The sequence below is a fragment of the Lutjanus erythropterus genome, chromosome 9 (genome assembly GCF_056507025.1).
Source record: "Lutjanus erythropterus isolate fLutEry1 chromosome 9, fLutEry1.hap2, whole genome shotgun sequence".
NCBI classification, from domain to species: domain Eukaryota; kingdom Metazoa; phylum Chordata; class Actinopteri; order Lutjaniformes; family Lutjanidae; genus Lutjanus; species Lutjanus erythropterus.
This window is the reverse complement of record NC_139325.1, coordinates 4,918,766-4,940,144: the sequence shown is the minus strand read 5'-3', so window position 1 is coordinate 4,940,144 and position 21,379 is coordinate 4,918,766. Positions and strand designations below refer to the sequence as shown.

The window sequence follows — 21,379 nt, the reverse complement described above, 5'->3', positions numbered from 1 at the left end:
TAATACAGGTAATGATTCAAAAGGGGCTAATGTCATATGAGGGAAATGCAGGCAATGCCCCTGGTGCACACTCATCGTCATTTTACACTTTAAAATGTGCTAAGACTCTTTTCTTTTCTTTTTTTTTTTTTTTGCAGCTGGCAAGTTATACAAACTAATGTCAAATACCCCAAGTCATATTTTAGGCTAATGATTCTTATGCACAAATCAGGAATAGGTGTGGTTTTAAATCATAGCTATCTACAGACTGTGCAGGCTAAAATACACAAGAAGTCTATTTCTTCTTTACAATTATTTACTTGTTTACAGGACGGGGAAATCATTCAAATGTGCAATAACTATGATCAGTGTGGCACTGGACTGTGCCAGAGGCCACCAAATTTTGGCTTTTATAGCCAAAGTTTTTCTTCTAGCTGGTTATTTTTCCCACTAGAACAGGCTGTTCTGTAGCTTGTTTTCTATGGACACAGTCAAATAAGCAAGGCTCTGCAGATGCCATTAAAAAAATAATAAATTATTGAACTTTTTTCAATTTTTACAGTTTTTAATTATAATAGAGACAAAAAATGTGGTGGAAACAATAACATTTATTCAGTATGTTGAGGGAAAATAATTTTACTTCCTTGTTGTCCAACTTTCTGTGTAGGACGCAATGGATAAACGCAAGTTAGGGTTGGATTCACTGGCTCCCTCAGCTGAATGAATGAACGGAATTTGTAATAGTCTTGTTAACTGTTTAAGCAAATTCCTAACAACTCAGTTTACAGCTTCTTAAATGCTTCTCCCTTTTCTATACCGTTGTAAACTGAATGTTCTGGACCGTTGATCAGACAAAAGACATGATTTGAAGATGTTCACCTCAGCTCTGGGAAATTATGATGGGCATTTTCACCATTTTCTGATGTTTACCACCCAAACATTTAATCCAAAACATAATCAGCAGATTATGTTTTGCTGTTATTATGCTTTTTGCTTCAGTGTTTCTGATTCCAGTCTGCCAGGATTTAAAGAATAACCATCCCCCAAAATAACACTTTTAAGGTGCAGTTTCTTTAGATGTAGTTTAAAGATTTTGTAAAGCATTAATAAATGTTTGTTCTGAGTTTGTCACACCATTGAAATGTGTTATTGACCACCAAATTTAAATGATTAAAAAAATCGCTAACTATAAAAAATTAGGAACTGCAGTGAGCTGAAGTGAACTGCTGGCAGTGTCAGACAGTGACTGAGACAGTGTCATTCTTGTGTCGGTTCGTGGTTTTGTTATACTGTTGGGGGACAATGACTCTGGCACGTCACCAAGCCATGTTTCAGCAACTATTTTCTAACATGTATAATTTAATTTATATGGACTTTAAGTATTAACTTTAAGAAATCCAGCTCAGTGCGTCACTTAGAGGATGAAACTAGCAGAGGCTCTTTGTTTTGAAATGCATGTGTCTGCAAAGAGGATTGTAATAAGATAGATAAGTGTAATAATAATAGTATAAAAACAGATTGGTGAAAACGTGCCGGCCAATCACTTTGCAGGATCACGATCTGTTGTTGTTTTTAAATGTCACACTAAAAGGGTTCATATTTTGAGTTGACCTGCGAGTTACAGCCTACATTTACAGTAATTACTGTTTTTCCATCATCATGTTTATACGGTTTGAGAGGCTTTTGCTCTCAAGTCATTGTCAGATCTGTGGTCGGAGATCTCTGGGTTTTAACTAATTTAGCCTGGTTATAAGAGAGCTGATGATGCTATGAACAGCGGTGCTATGACGATGTACTGGCACTGCCCCAGACACACCAGGAGAACCTCTCGTATCAGACCAGCTGGCTCTGCCAGACTCCTTGTCTTTTGAGCAGAGAAGCAGAGAGTCTGACAGTAAATGCTCATGTCAGATTATCTCTGGCTACTGCCACTGCTGCCAGGCATTCTGGTATCCATACACTGAGAGGTTCTGGTCAGTCACAGTCCCAGTCCAGGCAGATGGCCGCCCACCCAGAGCCGTCTTCTCTTCATATGGAAGCGTATTGCTGCCACACCAGAAAAAAGGAAAATGGATCAGTATCATGTTATAACATGAAAAGTTTATCGTTATAAAAGATATTTTCATGTCATTACAATATACAAGCTTATGGTATAGCAAAAAGACAATATGCTATTTATCTTGCAATAACATGATAAGTTTCACATTATAACATTATATGGCAGGGAGAACCCTGTTAATTTTCAAAATAAAAGACCCCATGCAGACTCTCGATGGTAGAAGCACAAAGATCAACAAATCAACTAAATCTGAGCAAGTAAACATAATCAGGCAAGCAAAACGCTCCTCTGCTGAAGTGGTTCTGAAACACTGCTGGTGGGGGCTTGCAGCCATGTAGACGACGGATCAGAACAGTGGTGCAGATGTGCCGTTTTTGGTGGAATCTCTCAGTAAGTGCCACAAAGCAAAGCTCGAGTCAGTGCAAGAGGCAATGCATAGGATGTATCAGATTTTTTATTATTAGTTAGTTGTTTTTTTTGTTTTTTTTTTTGTTTTTTTGCAATGTATCAAGTGCAGAGATGTTCACAAAAGAGCTGTGTTTTTAGTCTTTTCTTAAAGAGTTAGGTGACATGTTCCACCACCAGGGAAATACAAAAGAGAAGAGTCTAGCTAGTGACTTAGGGCCCTGTTGTGGTGGGTATATCAGTCTTGAAGACATTAGGTTGAAGGAGGTTTTCGTTCATACATGTTAAGACATTTGTAAGACACGATGAGGTTCGAGCAGAGAGTTCTGCGGGGAACTGTAGGACGAGCTGGGAGTTATCAGCATAGCAATGGTATGAGAAGCCATGGGAGTGGATTATTGTACCAAGTGAGGTGGTGTGTATTGAGAAGAGAAGGGGAGCAAGAACTGACCCTTGAGGAACCCCTGTGGATAAGTTGTGTGGTTTAGACACTTTTCCACTTCAAGATACTCCAAAATATCTCCCTGAGTGGTAGAACATGGATCAGTGGAGGCCAGATCCTGAGATACAAAGCTCAGTGAGTGTTGAGAGGAGGATTTGATGGTTAACTGTGTCAAAAGCTCACAGATCTAACAGCAGCAGAGCTGAGGACTGACCAGCAGCTTCAGCTGAATGCAGTGATTCCTCCTCTGATAGGAGTGCCGTCTCAGTGGAGTGAAACTGCTTTAAAGGGTCTATACTGTTTTTCTTATCTTAAAATATAATTTGTTATAACATGTTGTATGAACATGAAATATTTCATGTTATAACAAGATAAACAGTATATTGTTATTATTGTTAAGTTTCTATGCTGGTGCAAAGTGAAAATATCTTATTATACTGTAAAAAAAAACAAAAAAACAAAAAAACGTCATAACAAGAAACTTGTCGTGTTCTACCATGTTTCTTTTGAAAACATCCTCATACCTAAACAGCATATCATACCTAAGCAGAACGGGTGGATTGTTAATTCACCTCCCGAAATGACAAATATTATTGGTGGAGAGTATCGGCTGCATACATACATAATGCTTGTATACCATGTAACAGAAGTGACTTCACGCGTACAGGAGCATAACTCATGTGACACATATTTTACATTGGAAAATAGTTTGTTTGGGTTTAGGCACAAAAACTACTTGGTTGGGTTTAGGAAAAGATTGTGGTTTGGGTAAAAGTATCTACGTTAGTTATGTCACATGATGGAAGGGAGGCAACAGTTGCCATGTGTGTAACAAAATTTTAAGTCACTCAAAAAATTTAAACAACTCTATGATTTAGTTTCGGTTCCACAGAGGACTCAGACCCTAGTCTCCTGGGTGAAAGTCTTGCACTTTATTTGAGCTGTTCATGCACCCCACCTACTCCGAATGTGGACTTTCTTGCTCCCTATACTTTTCCTATCATACTTGCTATGTCCAGTAGGAGTAAATGGACATATCAGTTGGAATAAGCTGCTTGCTTGTGCACGCTTGAATGTGCACGTTTTTCTGGCGTGGCAGCAATAGGCTGTCATACTTTCAAGGTTTCTGACAGTTAAAAGGCAGTTTTTCCTCACCACCATTGCCTAGTGCTTGCTCATGGTGGGAACCGTTGGCTCACTGTAGATGCTTTTATAAAGTACAGTATGAAAAGTGCCCTGAGAGTTACTATATACATAAAAACTGACTTGACTTTCCACTCCCCTGTTGCATTTTTTAAAGTTACTGCAAATACTATATGTCGTATACAGCATTGCAAAAACTGTTATTTATAGCAATTTGGGCAAATTCACCAGCTTTTACAACTGGTGATGATGCTTCGACAGAAGGCTTGACTTTCAGAGGACAGGGCATGCCCTGATGACATCACCAGGGATGATGCTGTGCATGAGTAACAACACAGCAATATGCTTATTTTTTGTTTGTTTGTTTCAGCAGGACTCAATTTTCACTTGTGTGAACAGCTAACCTGGGGGATTTATAATTCTGCACAGTGTTGAAGGGTAAGGTTATCCAAATGTGTGTGTGCAGACATAAATGTGCATCCATGAGTGTGCATCTCGTATGCAGATAGGAGCGGTGCGTGTCCACACTTCAGAGGGACGTGAGGCGCGGTCACTGGGCTTGAAATCAAGCAGAGTGAAGATTGTTTATGGACTGCCAAAAGTAATTAATCTCCCTTCTCTATGAAAATTAATCGGATTAAACGTTCTCATGGCCCACTGAATCTGTCTCCCTGTAATGTGCGGACACTGAATCTCTTGCTGCTGCTCTGTCCCGCCTCGTGCCCATAATGCCGGTCCTATAGGCCAGATTCACTGGCTTCAACACAACAATGGGCCGCACAATGACTCCAGAGTGTAATCACATTCTCCTGCTTGTCTGAATGCTCGTCTTTCACGGTGGGGAAAGAGTGTCGGCCACTTGACCAGCATCGTGTTCTGACCTTTGATAGAGATGCTGGAGCGCTGAGGGAGATTTGTTGATTAGGGTTTCATCTGTGTGTCTGTGGCCGCAGGTGAAACACATGTTCACATGATGATTTGACCTTTTCAGCAGAATTCACATGAGTATTCTGTGTCCTCCTCCCCTCTCATCATGGGAGCAGCTGATGGGTAACATCCTAAACAGGCTGTCTCCTAAATATTCACTGTTACTGCAGTTACTGCTGTGTCTGTCTCCAACCATTCTGATTCCACTCTTAGAAATAATGACGCTAACTAGAACCAGAAAGGGTTCTATGGTTTGTCTCAATAGTCGAACTCTTTATAATTCCTAGTCATACCTTTATAATCAGTTTGACCAGGAAGTTTCCACTTCAAACCCTTTCAGAAAGTTCTACCTAGAACACAAAAGGGTTATACCTAGAATCATCTGTGAAGAGTTCCACCTAGAACCCCTATGAAAGGTTCCACAGTGAACTGATCTATGCTATAATAGTTCCAGCCCGAACCCGTCCACCTTCCAAGAACCCAGAAAGGGAATTCTAATGAGAACATTTTTATATTCCAAGGGTTTTATCAAGAGCACGCTCAGGGGGTTCTACAGAGAACCATTGTATAATCCAAGGTTTTTATCTAGGGCACACTCAGGAGGTTCTATCAAGAAAGTTTATGTCAAGGACTTTATTTAGAACACACTCAAGGGGTTCTGCTGAGAAATTTTTATGTAAGGATTTTATCAAGGGCACACTCAAGGGGTTCTATCAAGAACATTTTTTATGCCAAGGGTTTTATTGAGAACACACTCAGGGGGTTCTGAGAACCTTTTATAGTCCAAGGGTTTTATCTTGAACCCACCAGTGGGCTCAATGACAAACCTTTATATATTCCAACAGTTTTATCTAAAACCCACCAAGGGCTTTTATATTATGTTAGGAAAAGCCCTCAATGAACCCTTGATGAAAGAGTTCTTCAGGCATTTCCACAATCCTTGAAGAACTCTTTCTTCTGAAAGGGTTTTTAGGATGAAAAGGGTTCTCAACAGAATTCTTCATCATACAAAGAACCCTTGGCAAACCCTTTCCTCAAAAAAGGGTTCTTCTGAAGCAAATGGTTCTGGGTAGAACCTCGGCCCTGCAGGAAGAACCGTTTTGGAATCCTTATTTGTAGGAGTGTACTGACACACACACACACACACACACACACACAGGGTACAGAACAATGCCCTGGCAGTATTATAAATATACGTTAGATGACTCTGAAAGTATATTTAATGCATTTCTGGTGTCAGATTCTGACCGAGTTGTGCTCGACACATTAACATTACTAAAAGTTTGATCCTGTAGCAGCCTTTACACTGTGTCTACAGAGGAGGCGTAGCGTGAGCAGCCTGTTTGCAGAGCAGCAGCAGCTTCAGACCTCCATCTGTCTCTACACAGGATGCATTCAGGCGCAGTATTGAGTGTAGGTCACCCACGTTTTGGCAGCGCTCCAAGCCCAACACACAGTCTCTGCAGTTATGTGCGTAAAAGAGAGGAAATAGACTTAAGGCGTAACCATATATCAGTAATTCATGTTGCGTATAGTGAAAGACGTGTCACTACACTGCCTGTGTTACAGCTCTACTCATATATGTTTATGTGCGTGTAGCTTGAAGGGACTATAACTTCAATTTCATTGTACAACCCTGTTTTGTATAATGACAAATAAATTACATCAGAAACCAAAAGAACAGAAAAATCATCATCCAGAGCCTGGATGTAGGGCTTAAAGGAATAGTTCAGCATTTTTGCAACTACACGTACTCGTATTTTTCGAGAATGACATGAGAGGATGGAAAAAGGATTCTATTAACATCTCTAAAGCTCACAAATTGATACAAAAACAATATATTAAATAGGTTGAAACCCTACTGTCCAGGGTTAAGCCATGTTAAACTTATCCAACTGATCATCGTCAGCCCATCCATTGGCGATTGGCGATATCTTTGTCTCCCCACCTTTCCCACCTCCTCCAGTCCTCTCGAGTTTCAGCCAGGAAATGTGCGCAAGCAAACAAAATAAACTCAAACAATGTCAAGAAATTGAATATTCTCACACCTGTTGTCCTTTTAAAACAGGGAAATACAACCGTTCGTCTTCTGAATTCAATTGGTCTCTTTTACTGCACTAAGACAAGCTTAATTGGTTCATTAACTCCTCGTAAAACACACTTCATTCAAATTTGACAGAAAAACATGTAAAACTCACCTAAACTATCTTTGTTAGTCTGTCCACTCTTACAACAATCACCAACTCTGGTTTGGTCAAATCAAATCCTTCATTCACCATGTGAGAAGAGCACAGAGTCTGACTGTGCAGGCTGTTTTCCTCTCACTCCTCACCCAGCTCTGAGCACTCATGGTCCGGCTGAGTGGGTGTGTACTGTACTGCTGGATGAGAGCAGCTGTCACTCTGCAGACCATTACATTGGCTAAATAAAATGATAAATATCAGCCTGAAAAATCGTCCCAAAAAAGAAACCCACAACTGGGAATATATTAGTCCAATTGACCTGTCTATGCTTGAAGTGAGTTGTCTCAGAGATCACAGGAGTTACAATAAACATCACGGCAAGCATGCCCCAGGTTCCCAGTTAGACCGGTGAAAAAGCCTTAAGTCATGGTCAGAATTTCACTTTCTGGAGGTGAATGTGACAACTTTTAAAGCAGTCGCTTGTTGGAAAACAGATATCCAGGCTAAGTAAGTCTGAACATCTGCCTAAACACTTTGTCTGTATCACTGAAGTCCTACAGATGTTCAAGGAAGTCACGAAGTGGTCGATGAGTTTGATGCAATACAGTTTATTCTTTATAATAATAATAATAACTTTATTTATATAGCACCTTTCATACAAAATATACAACTCAAAGTGTTTTACAGTGTGACATTAAAAATGACAACAAAGGCAAAAACAGACAAAATCAGATTAAAAAAATTAAAAACAGGCATTAAAAGACATAATGGAGGATCACAAAGAAAGAGGAAAAAAATAAGAATAAGTAAATGAATAAATAGAAAATAAAAATAAAAATGATTCTTAGTAATATAAGGTCTAATAAATAAGCAGGCAAATGCAGATAGCAAAAAAAAAAAAAAAAATGACAGACCAGGGTAGAAATCTATTCCACTAACTAAAAGCTTGCCTGAACAAGTAGGTTTTCAGTTGAGTTTTAAAAGTGCCAAAAAAAAGCCCTCCTGCTGGTCATAACTTTTAAACCATTAGATCCAAGATTCTTCAGAGTGCATTTTTTTTTTCTTTTCTGGATTATATGTTCTAACAAACCCCTTTAATCTGAAAACATGCAAACGTGACTATAGTTTGATATACTGAGTTTGTGGTTGCAACATTCAATGTGCTTGTAATTGAATACACTGTGATAGTACATCAATTGTTCAATAATTTTGAATTCCAGTAATTTAATAATTCAAAATCCAACACACTTGCTTTTTTTTTTTTTTTGTATGGAGCATGGAGCACTGCAGAGTAATACAGCACGAACCTGTCTTGTCTTTTCCGTGCAACTCAGCATCAAAATTTTGGATATTATTACTTATTATTACAAGGAATGGCAACAGAAAAACTAGTCCACGGATCATAAGCGTGCCAAACCATTGGGGGTGTTTCGTACAGACAAATGATGATCTGTTACACAGTTAATTACGGACTGTATGAGTTTCTATGTTACTTGTGTTTGTTGCCCCATTGGACCTATTTTCAGCTGAGTCACGGTGGACTATAATGCTAGGACTGATGTTCTGAGCTATGAAAATCAAACCCAAATTATAATAAATTGTGGTTTTCCTTTCAGCTTAAATCAGAGTTGATGCTGTGCTAACACTATCATTATGTTTGTTGAGTGATTCTATACAAAATAGCTGATTTCTGTGTCTGTGGTTTTGGTTTAGAGTGCTTATTATACGGCACAAAGTTCGGTGCACCATTTAGTTCCAATATGGAGGGTTCTACAACTGACAAATGACGTGGGAGTTTTGGTTGGAGAACAGCCGTCTCCATCACGCCACCCTGTTGTAGTCACTATAATGTGTTTGCAAAGGATTTCTTGCTTACTTAGCCATCAGAAAACAGTCAGCTTACAGATTCAGCACTACCATGATACCTCCTGCTTATAATAGGCCCTGCACACCCATGCTACACCTACACACGTGGTTTCACTTCTGATTAGACCTCTTCTCAGAGCCGTGTGGGTGTGAACAGACATCTCCCTCACTCTCTTGCTAGTTTTGTTGCAAAAAATGAATTATACATGCATTATTTTCAGGTTAATCTTACTTGTAAATGGAATTAAGTGATGTCCAGTAGCTCCCGGTGAAGTTTCCACCTCCCTTCAACCTAAGCAGCGGTCTAATCAGACAGATTGACAGCAACTAAGGGTGTGCAGGGTCTTTAAAGCTCATCTGTTAGCAAACACAAACACTTGTAAATTCAGCACACACTGAGCATCATTAGGAGCATCATGTGGAGTCATAACTGTGTCCACCTTATAAATGTAAGTTGTGTATTTACTCTCCTTTTAGCTCTGATGTGCTCTTTCCTGAGGGAAAGATCTGGCTCTTTAGCAGCTAAATGTTCCTCTATGTTCACCAGCTGGTTGCCAACTTTGTCTGTGTGCTGTTTGGTGCTGGGCAGGAAGAGGACACTGGATTTATTAGAGCTTTCTTGCTGTTTACAGAGGCTGATAAGAACAGTGAAACTGAAACATGCATAAACAAGTGAGTTAAAAGAAGCCCAGCAGACCTGTAAAGTTGGCATTTAAATCTCTCTGATTTTGCTAATATGAGATAAGCAATATTTTGATATTACACAGTCATTTGTCACTTCAGTGTTTGTAAGAAAAAATATTGACAAATGCAAATTCAATATCAAAAATATTGCACGATAATGCACTTTTGAAGCAGTATTAATAAAACAGGGTAGATGCTACCTCAAACAATCTTTGATTAACTTGAAAAACATGGGCATACAAACACAAGTGTGATTCTATTCAAGTTTAGCTAAAGAAGAAAATAATATTTGCTAAACAAAACATTATTAGTTGCTGAAACTTTTTAAAATCTTTTTAAACTATTGGCTTAAGCTGCCTTCAAATTCAGAAGTTTCTCAGCTTTTTCCATTTTTACAGTATAGAACAATTAGCCTACTTCATAAATGAGACAAAATAAGTGCACTTAGTTAACTGGCTCTCGTTTTTTCCTCTCATCAGTAAAACAGTATACACTTTTAAAATGATTTATAAAAGATGTACTGCAGATAAAAATCTTAAAATTTGAATTTCTTCCAGGAGACCCAAATCAAATCTGTGACTAACTTGTGTCTTTGGGAATGACTGGTCTACACTGTCAGGGGTCCTCCCATTGTAGACATAAATAGCAAGTCTTTAAGACACATCGGATCTGTTTTACATCTGTGCTCCCCATATCAGGGGTCAGGGACACCCCTGATGTGCTCATCATGGAGGTCACATGTCCAGTGCTGGAACTCTTTCAAATGAAATACAGCCACAGTTTCGACCGTTTAGCTTGGCATTTTAATCATCTTCAAAGTAGCTTCTAGCTAACGGTAGGTTGCCTGCTGCCAGACCCATGTAGAGTGAGGGGCTGCCATAATGTGAACTAGGGGTTTGGTGATGCTTCTGAAACGTCTGCTGCAGAGGGAAGCTATCTCAGTTGACAGCTCGGGCACCAAAATCATCCATTGTGATTCAGTCCCGTAGGCACCAGCCGTATAGGAACCTTTCAGTGATGGCATGCGGCCAGTCAAAAACTGACCTTCCTTTTTTTGACAACTTGAAAGACATGGCGTTTCATTCTCTGCCCCCTCACCTTCTAAAAAATTCCACTGCCCTATTTTAGATTCAAAACGGCAAGTTTGCATCCCGAAAGAGCTCTGGTGGAACTCCCATTACCAGCCGTCCTCTAGTAATGCCATCTGTACAGGGCTTATGTGTACAAAGACATTATAGAAATCATGTTCACTTTGTTCACTTACTGTCAGTGCTGTGAGTGCATTCATGTTCAGACTGTCAGATCAAAGTGGAAATAAACTGTGTTTTTTTGTTACATTCTCGTTATTGTTCCTTCCCCAGGCGCCCGCAGCTGTCACACCACCAACCGTCAGGCACAATGTCGTACGGGTCCATTGACGGAGGCTCCTTTGGCAGTCGCAACCCATTTGGAGGCCCTACGAGGCAGGGTTACCAGCCAGTAGGTAAGGACAAGTATTGAATTCTTTACGATTTCATGAAAATATCATGTTGTGCTGCTCTTTAAAAGGTCCAACATGTAGCATTTAACAACAGTAGAAGGTTAATGTTTTACATTTGAAACACTGGAATAATTACCACAAACAAATAACACATTTTTAAGACTAATTAGACTTCTTGTTGCAAGTATGAACAACATTCTTCATTGTAGATGCAGGACCAAGCATGAAAACTAAGCAGTTAGCTGTTGTGGAAGGGGTCGGTGAATTAAATAATAAAAAAAAAAAGGTATTTTAGCTGCTTAAAAAACGTTCATCTAAAAAATATTAAGTGTATTTAGAATGCTTTCATCACTTTACTCTGTCAGTCTGTCAGTCTATTATATAAGCCAAATACAGTTGTCTCCACAGCAACCAAAGTCCATAGGCAAAATCAGTAAGTTTACGCAGATGGTTGCAGGTGTACCACTGCCACAGTCTGGTAGTTAATCTGTGTTTTTGTGTGACTTTTGTGTTATAAAAGGATAGTTCGGATTTTCCAAAGTCTCACAATAGCACAAACAAACTAACAGATCAAGGAAGTGGTGGAAAAACAGCTCCCATGTACTGTGAGGTAAAGTTACTGATTTTGGAGATGGAGTTTGGTTGGCATGGAGAAAGCAGTACTGACTTATAATGCAGATTACCTGTTGGAAAAAGGCTGTCTGACGGCAAAGTAATGCAATGCAAAATTTTCTGCAGATAGCCTACATATGATACGATAGCCTATATCTTATTAAACAATGTGCTGATCTTAATTCAGTCCGATTAAGCTTCTGTACCACTCTGTTTAGGTATGTTATGCTCAAAAAATCCACTGTCATGTGGCATCTGTTTGGTGTAATCATTCTAGGTAAGGATATTTTATTACAATATATATATGCTGAAATAATTTCATAAATACGATTTTTGCTGTCTGAAAACAAGCTGCATCAAACATTTCAGTTACTATGATGCTAAAACAAAGGTTCAGTTGTCACTTTATGATAAAGGTAGTGAAGCAAAGCTAAAACTGACCATTTACTACAAAAAAAATAAATCTGATCATTCATTATCGGTAATATGATAAATTGAATGTTATTACATCATACATTAGCTAAAATGATTTCATAAGTATGATTTTTTCTCAAAACATGCTCTACCAAACAGCTAAATTGTGCTTTTATGATGCCAAGATAATAAATTTACAACTTTTCTAAAATAATCTAATGCCCTGAAATATTTCCACAGCTGTACCACTGCACAGATGAGCAAACAAGATTCATTTCTTCTGTATTTTATTACTTTTACCATGATTTGAAATCTCAACTGTTGTAGCTATTTTATTTTATTTTACTGTAGCTATATTATTTTATTTTAGCTGTGATATTTTAGCATAGCTACATTAATTCATTGTAGCTATATTATCTTAGTTTAGCTATAATGCAAAAAAACGACTCATGAACCCCCCAACTTAACTCCAACTGGGACCTCATACCAACCCTACAGGAAATACTCCGTACCATCCCTTTAACCTAAAGAATTTATGAACAGGAAAGGCATGTTACAGATTCATCAGTTAACCAACAAACAAGGCAAAAAGGGAACCTTCTCTGCTGAACTTTTTGTAGACTAACAGCAGCGCTCAGTGTTATTCAAACCAGCTGCATGTCAACACTGAGGATTTCTGAAAATTTGCATGTATTTTAGTCATCACCCACTTTCATACTTATAAGCATGTAATCAGGGTCAGGTGTTCCAGTCATCACAAACACATTTATTATTCATAAAGAAATTAATAATTCAAGCAATCAACACTACGTGTACATGAGTAAAAATACACATACAAGTACGACAATGACATGGATAAAAATGCACAAATAAATGCTTGAGTGCTGTGTGTTTTTCCAGTTCCACCTATTGTATATGTTTACCCACTGTATGTGTGTCAATCATCCTTCTGTACACTGTGCGTGTGTGTGTGTGTATGTGTGTGTGCTCTTGTGCAGAGGTCACAGGTTGTAATAAGGGTTAAGCAGTGTAAAAAGCAGCTCCATGATCCTCTCACTGCTTTCATTAGCCTGGTAATGGGGAAGGAGCAAGACAGAACCCCTGAGGCAAAACCTGTTCCCAGCCAAACTGGAGGTGTGTGTGTGTGTGTGTGTGTGTGTGTGTGTGTGTGTGTGTGTGTGTGTGTGTGTGTGTGTGTGTGTGTGTGTGTGTGTGTGTGTGTTGAGAGAGAAAGACAGACAGATGGAGAGAGACTCAGTACAGATAGAGCTGGAGATGAATAGATGGCAAGGACAATGAACTAATGTTTCATGTTGTGGGCAGGACAAAGAAGCATTTGTACAAACTCAAGAATATCTGTGTGCATTGATGAGAGATGAGAAATTCTGTTTTGTTTTGTTTTTTTTTCTGTATTTTTTGCATTCAAAAGCTCGTGACATCATCGGCTGGAGTGACACACGCACCTTCCGCAAAGGGATACACCAAATGAATTTCAAATCATTTCAAAGGCTGTCTGCTGATCAGATAATAGAATAATTTATCCCTTAAGAGCCAATTATTTAAGGCAAAAGAATAGCAACCGCGTTTCCTTCTGTCTGTACATACATATAAAACAGACCCATGCAAGATGTCACATGAAAGTAAGGCCTGGAATTAAATAAAATACTTTTATGCTGTCTGGTACCAAATTAGAGTTTGATATGTGGTTCTATCTCTTGATAATATAGAGCTTTCAACAAATATTTGAGACTGAATATAGTTATTTTTGAGACCTACAGGGCAGACTGACTGTCTCTGTAGAATGTGGTTTGCCTGCCAGCCGTGTTTTCTGAAATTTCTTCCTCCTAGATGATCAATTTCGCCTTGCTCATCTTGAGTTTTGCCAAATGATATTGCAGTTGGCTTTGCAGGGTTTGGAACTGTAAGCTATATTAACTGCTGCTGGATTAATCAATTAGATGGTTTTAACTACAGGTTAATGGAGGAACATTAATTTGATTTATTTATTTTAATGTGTGATGCATTGACCAGGTGGTGGTCAGTTGACAGCTCAGCACCCTCTCTTCACCCAAGTGTCCAAGACACACGGCCGGAGGTCAGCTGACACGACCATAAAGTCGATCATTGACCTCCGACCTAGGGCGTCCCCGTGCCACGTGCACTGATGGACACCCTTATGCTTGAACATGCTGTTCGTTATGGACAAACTGTGACTAGCACAGAAGTCCAATAACAGAACACCACTCGGGTTCAGATCGGGGGGGCCATTCCTCCCAATCACGCCCCTCCAGATAACACTGTCGCCACCCACGTGAGCGTTGAAGTCCCCCAGCAGAACGATTGAGTCCCCAGTCGGAGCACTTTCCAGCACCCCTCCCAAGGTCTCCAAGAAGGCCGGGTACTCTGCACTTCCGTTCGCCCCATAGGCCGAAACGACAGTGAGGCACCTATCCCCGACCCGAAGGCGCAGGGCGGCGACCCTCTTGTTCACCGGGGAAAACTCCAACACATGGCGGCTGAGCTGGGGGGCTATAAGCAAGCCCACACCAACCCGCCGCCTCTCACCATGGGCAACTCCAGAGTAGAAAAGAGTCCAGCCTCTCTCAAGGAGTTGGGTTCCAGAGCCCCGACTGTGCGTGGAGGTGAGCCCAACTATCTCTAGCCGGTACCGCTCAACCTCCCGCACTAGCTCAGGCTCCTTCCCCCCCAGCGAGGTGACATTCCATGTCCCAACTGTGAGATTCCATGTCCTGGGATTGGGTAGTCGGGGCCCCCGCCCACGACTGCCACCCAAATCACAATGCATCGGCCCCTTCTGAACCCTCCCGCGGGTGATGGGCCTACAGGAGGGCGGGCCCACGTCGCTCCTTCGGGCTGGGCCTGTGGGCAAAGACCCGGCCACCAGGCGCTGGCTCCAGGGTGGGGCCCCGGTAACGCCAATCCGGGCGATGTAACTGACCCTGGTGTCGAACTTTCCATAGGGGGCTTTGGAGTCACTGCATCCTGGTTTTTGCACTGCCAAAGACAACTGTTATTGGTTTAGAGACATATAAACTTATATAAATGGAAACATAAATTTAGGCCAGGGTGCGTTTTTCCCCTATAGCAGAATGACAACATTTGGAGCCAGATCTTTCTGCAGCACTGACACTAAAAGTGTACTGGCTCAGCATGTTTCTTTCTGCTGTAAAGTTGGGCATTTTAATATGATCGTCATATAGTCCCTTATATGACCCAGTGGACAACACAGAGGTTGCCGCTTGCTGTGGCACTAATAAGCAACTGTTGGCATTAGGGCTGCACAGTTAATTGCAGTATTATTGAAACTCCAATGTGGCCAGGTGCAATATCCACACTGTAGAACCAGAACCAAATTACAATTTTTTTGAAAAAGGAAAAATGCATGAGAAAATAGCATTATAATGAGGTACTGTAGTGCTACAGAGATGTTCCGACCTTACAGTCCTTTTCACAACTTTTTTCCCAGTAAAAGTTAAATTTGTGATGCAAAAATGATCATACCCACTAATCATATTGCATACTGCAATTCCAATTTCTGTCAAAATCATCGCAATATGACTTTGTTTTACTGTGCAGCCCTAGTTGGCATGCTAGCGTGTTAATTTACTACAGTGAACATGGCAGCATTATATCTGCTTAGCATTAGCACATTAGCATTACCATTATGAGTATGTTTAGCATGTTAACATTAGTATTTCACACCACAATAGGCCTGCAGCCCCACAGAGCTGTTAGCACAGGATGATTTCACTGGATTGTTTCATTTTTCCAATCAGTGCCATCAGAAACAATTAATGAAAGCTAGACTTACAACATACTTGCTTCGCTGGAGGTAAAATACAACGATTCATTTGATTATCATCACGTGGGTTCTTTCTTATGTAAAACACAGTTGTTGTTCCAGCTAGAAGTAAGGCTCCATTTTATTTTGAAGGCAAAATTGCCCCCCTCCCCCCAACATTACTAGCGACTCACACACACCGGTAATCAGTGAGGCTGTTAACTATGTAAGACTTGATTAACATGTTGATTTTTGTCATTTGTCACTGGAGTAATTGCTGAGAGTATGTATGCAGCAGTGTGTTTCAGGCAATCACAGCCCGAGTCAATTTATGAAAAAGCTCAAATCACTGAGCAGAAAATGTAGTGCAATCCACTGCTGTTAGTGCTGAGCTTTATGAATAAGGCCGCGGGTCTTTTTTTTTTTCCTGTCGAATGTTCCTTATTTGGCCAGTCAGCTCCAAATGAATATGCCCTTATCTCGCTGCTTTGTACTGTGCATTTATACCGAATGTATGTTCATACCAATCATGTTTGACACTCGAGGGGAGTAGCTGGCACAAGTTATTATGCTGCAATTCAGATGCACAGCAGAGGAGGGAGGGAGGGAGGATGTGTCAGAGGAAAAACAAACATCACATCTGCTTTTTGTCTCTGGACTCCAGCGTACTGTACTCATATGTGCACCCTGAAATCCTCCCCTTCACTCAGTCTGACAGTCAGCTCTTCTCTCCCAGTCTCCTCTATTGTGGGCAGACAGATGGGAGTCTCAGTCACCAGAAAAAGGGGGTCTTTGATCACAGTGAAGCTTGGGTACATTATGAGGGATATGAGTGCTGGTGGTTCGGGCGCATGGGGGGTGCGGGGGTGGTTGGGGGGGGTAGAGCAGGAGCCTGTCAGATTTGCCGTCTGTTGCTCGGGCTGATCTGAAGGGGAGCTCAGGAAATGATCAAAGCCCAGGTTAAGTCTCTAATAGAGCTGTCTTTTAGGCTAATCTCTCTCCTCCCTCTCGCGGCAAAAGCTCTCAACCCCTCCACCCCACACTCTGAGAGGCGGCGTGTCACATCCAGCACAGCCAAGTATCTCATCCAGGACGACGGGACAACACGGCTCTTAATATCAACACATATTGACACGCCATATGTTGTTTTTAATAAGTACTGAGAATGAAAGGGTGCAAAAGCTCTGTATTTTATGATTACACAAGCAGTCACAGGTGCCATAGTATGACAGCATTGCCATACATTTTGGTATTTTACAGTACACTAATAAGACGCAGTAAGCCATACTTTGTATCAAATTCAACAAAAATTAGAAATAATATTGTTTAGACAGTAAACAAACACAATTATACTCAAATTCTCAAACTCAAATTAGACTGACGTATGTTCTTTTTTTAGACACTAAACAATAACAGTGTCACCCTAACAAGATGTACTTTGTGTCAAATTAGAGACAAAAGCTAGAAATAATGTTATTAGTTTAAAGCTGTTGCTGTTGGCCCATTTTGTAACCCTTTCATACATAAATGATGACAACTTCTACAGTATTTTTTTCTGCTTTAGGCATAAACAACAACTTTTTTTTTTTTTTTTTTTTAAATAAAAGATTTTTCCAGCAGTTTTTCACTTTGTTTGTCCACTCAGGTGGACAGCATGCATTTGCTTTTTTAACTAAAGGAATATGTACTTAACAAACCAATGAACAGTACAGTTTAATATCTTCCTCTTGACTGTCACTAGCATCATCCTCACTTGAGTCAGATGGTAGTTCCTCCACTGTAGGCCTGTCGATCAAACACTGCACTTGCGCTCTACAAAATATAAAGACACTGTCACTCACATAATGTAACTTATAATGCAAAAAATATTGTTTTTTAATGTAATTGCTCATTATATTCTAATAAAATAAATCAATTGATTTACAGTTAAAAAAGTTAGTGCAGATGAAACATTTTCAAAAAGAACAAAGTGGCAGTAACAATATGAATTGTGGTTGAAATGTAGCCAGTGATGCATGTTGTCTAATTTAGTTGACAAATGATAAATCGTAATTTCCTCCCAGCAATATAAATATACTTAATACTTGGACATTTTTACATCTATATGACTCATTAATTGTTACTTCATTTCTTTACCTGCAAGCATCTCCTGCTATAGAAGGATTGGTAAAATATTCCTGACTCTCTGTTGGCCATCATGGATTTGAGAAAATGTTGTTGCACTTACAAGGACTGGCCAGTGGGTGGCAGCATATGAGATGACACAGTAGCGTCCACTGTGGTACCTAATGCACAACTATTTCATCAAAACCCATGCATTTACTAGAAAATAGCTTTTTATTAGCTGTCCACTGTAGTGGCCATTATGCATGAAAAGACTAAATATATTTCAAACAAACTTTGTTGAAGGTACTTTTCTGAAACTCAAATATAAATGATGTTGAGTTTTAAAACAATGAATTCTTAGGATGTATGTAACTTTTGTGTGTACGATAAAGTTAAGAGACAATAAGCCAAAGAAAAGACTTGTTATGAAGAACACCTAAGCTGAGACCAAGTCCTGACCAAGACCAGGATGGACCGACCAAGACAAGACAAGTCGAGACCAAATCAATACCTCTCTCACCCAAGTGAGGGAGCAGTACAGCCAATGTCAAGCTATGGCATTCAGATATGACATTAGATGCTCGAAAATGTACCCTCAAGAGCGCCCTTCAGTGGATGTAATAAACTGACCCATAGAGTGCCATTTCAGTGGAAAAACTGTGGTAATGTTGACACAGTGTAACAGTGTAACTGGTTACATAGTTTTATGTGGTCTGTTTCATGATTTTTTGGTATGATATCCTTACAGTTGTGGTTCTGACTGGTCTTGAAATAAAATCCCAAGGCCTCCAACTTGAGTAATACAACACTAGAAAAGATGTTACATCTCTATGGAAGGATAAGGTGTATCTAATGAAATTAATGAACTTTTCTAACATTGTAAATCATCAAGATTTTAAATTGTAGAGCTTGTTGGAGGACTTAAAAATCATCAAGATTTACCAAGGATCACAAAGACATCAGTATTCTTCAAATTAAGAGCCTGTTGTATCGACAAATAGCATCTGACACTACCCTGCAACTTTACATCGTCAATTTAATTTAGTTGCAATTGTTACTGTCCGAATTCAACAGTCTGACACTCCGGTTTCTGAGGTGTAGAGTGTCAGTTTGGTTCAGAATGGTTGGGGCAGGGGTTGGATGGTTTTCTCTGACTCTTCTAGTCGTCTGGATGTTTGTCGTGCTGCATATAGATGTAGACAAGAAATGTCCACTGGGAAGCAGGAAAAGCAACAGTGTAGCAATGTGTTGCATTAGCCTGGCAACCTAGCAGTCAGGAGAAATGAAATGTACAAAATAAGATGTCATTTTTGTCTACCCGGTGTCTCCTAGACATAAATGAGCTCAATTCTAGACCAAGGTGAGACTTTGACCATTTTCTCCTTCTTAAATTCGGCTCCTGAGAAATTTTGTCTCGTCTCTGCCTGAGACTCTTTTTCATTGAGTCCTTTTTGTCTTATGTATTTTTCCTAATGTCTTTTGGTCATTATGTCGTCTTGTCCTTTTTACGTCTTTTTATATCTTTTTCATCATAATGTCTTTTACGTATTTGTCTTTTTTTTTTTTGTCTATTTTTTTTTTTTCCTGTGTTCTGCTCTTCTGTTGTTACATTTTCTTTGTCTTGTTACATCCTTTACTGACACTAAACTAATTGCTGAAAACTAGTAACTAGTTAGTTAGTTAGTTACAGTTACTGCTCTCTAAAAGTAACTGATTTACTAACTATTATAAAAGTAACTAGTTACCAGGAAAAGTTTTTGCTTCAATACTCTTAATTAATGCACACATAATATTAACATACAGTATAAGTTTTATGTTGGTGGGCTGCTTTGCCATTCTGTGTTGGTTTTTTGCTGAAGGTATTCTTTATTTGTGAGAAAGCCTTTCCAAAGCAGGCATATAAATTTGTCTTTGAAGAGGAGATAACAAAAATACAGCCTTAGCCTCAGGTCGGGCTTCAATTTTGGCAAAACCAGGAGGGTTCAGTCGTGTCGTATCTGAAAGGCATTGGTATGTGCTGGGCAGTATGATCTACTTCCATCACTTTTTATGTGTAAGAATGAGTTCAACACCATGAATGGCTTCGCTGAGAGACTGTCTGAAAGTGTACACCATTATCCCCATTTGTACGATTCATTGCGTCTTGCCTCTGTGTATGACAGCAGGCTTTATGTCCCACCTTTGAGCGTGGCCATTAGGAAGAGCTATGAACGCTTTTCCCTGAGACGTGGTCCGACGACTCTTCATGTGAAGTAGCTTGTTACAAGTCTATCCCAGCCTTGAATATACACCCAAAATTGTATAGAAGTCTGGTCATTGGTTTTCAGGATACAATAGCTTTCTCTCTTTTGGACGGAATGATGGACCTTCTCTTGGAACCTGCTTTTAAAGAGAGACACAGTGATGTTGTGATGTGGGAGTTCTTTTATCCTTAAATCCAGAGAGACTTCAACTCATCCTCTTCCACTCCAAAATGGTTAAAATGGCTAAATGAAATGGTATTAAGTGTGGGTTATATCTTATATTTGAAGAAATTTATCACAAAATACGACATTGCTCTGGCCGTGCTGGTTGTTTTTGCTCCAGTGTCCGTCAGTCAGTCCACTTTGTTCCAGGCTGATAGAGGCTCCCACAAGCTATTGGATGGATAAGCAGTAAATTTTATAACTTGAATTACTTGGTCAATGACATCTGACAAAAAATGCAAATCACTTTGCAGAGCCCAAGGTGACTTCTTCCAAAATCTTGTCAAACTAATGGATCAAACCCCAAAGATATTCAGTTTATACAGAGGAAGCAGAAGTACAAACATTCTTTACTGAAGCAGAAGCACTGATTCAACTTCTTCACTCATGTAATGGTGGAAAAAGTACAGGTTCTGAAATGTGCTCAAAGTATGAAAGTAAAAAGTTGTTTCTATGGAATGTGAACCTCACCTCACCTTTTAAAGTCTCCCTCTCTTGTCTGTCATCTTTTACAACATTTTCATTTTGTTATGCCTACGTCTTGTTATGTCATTTTTGTCCTTTATGTTTTTGTTTTAATTGCATCTTCCATGTCTTTTATTATCTTGCGATGTAATTTTTGTCTTATGTTTTTTCATTTCCATCTTGTTACATTTCATCTTATGTCCTTTTGTCTTCTGTTTTTCGTCTGTTACATCTTTTTCATAATTACAAATTTTTATTGTCTAATTTGATCTTGTTACATCTTTTTTGTCTTATGTTTTTTGTCTTGTTATGTCTTTTCTGTTGTTTTTCAATTTGTCTTGCTATTT

At 39.6% G+C, this 21,379-nt stretch overlaps 1 protein-coding gene across 1 annotated transcript in view; it reads left to right on the top strand.

Moving 5' to 3' along the window:
* Positions 1-21,379, top strand: part of tsnare1 (T-SNARE Domain Containing 1) — a 222,811-nt gene that overhangs the window by 54,555 nt on the left and 146,877 nt on the right. Inside the window, exon 2 of the mRNA XM_084725823.1 lies at positions 11,050-11,171. Within this exon, the coding sequence (XP_084581949.1) occupies positions 11,087-11,171 (85 nt within the window). The 5' untranslated portion in view covers positions 11,050-11,086. The remainder of the gene's footprint in view (positions 1-11,049; positions 11,172-21,379) is intronic.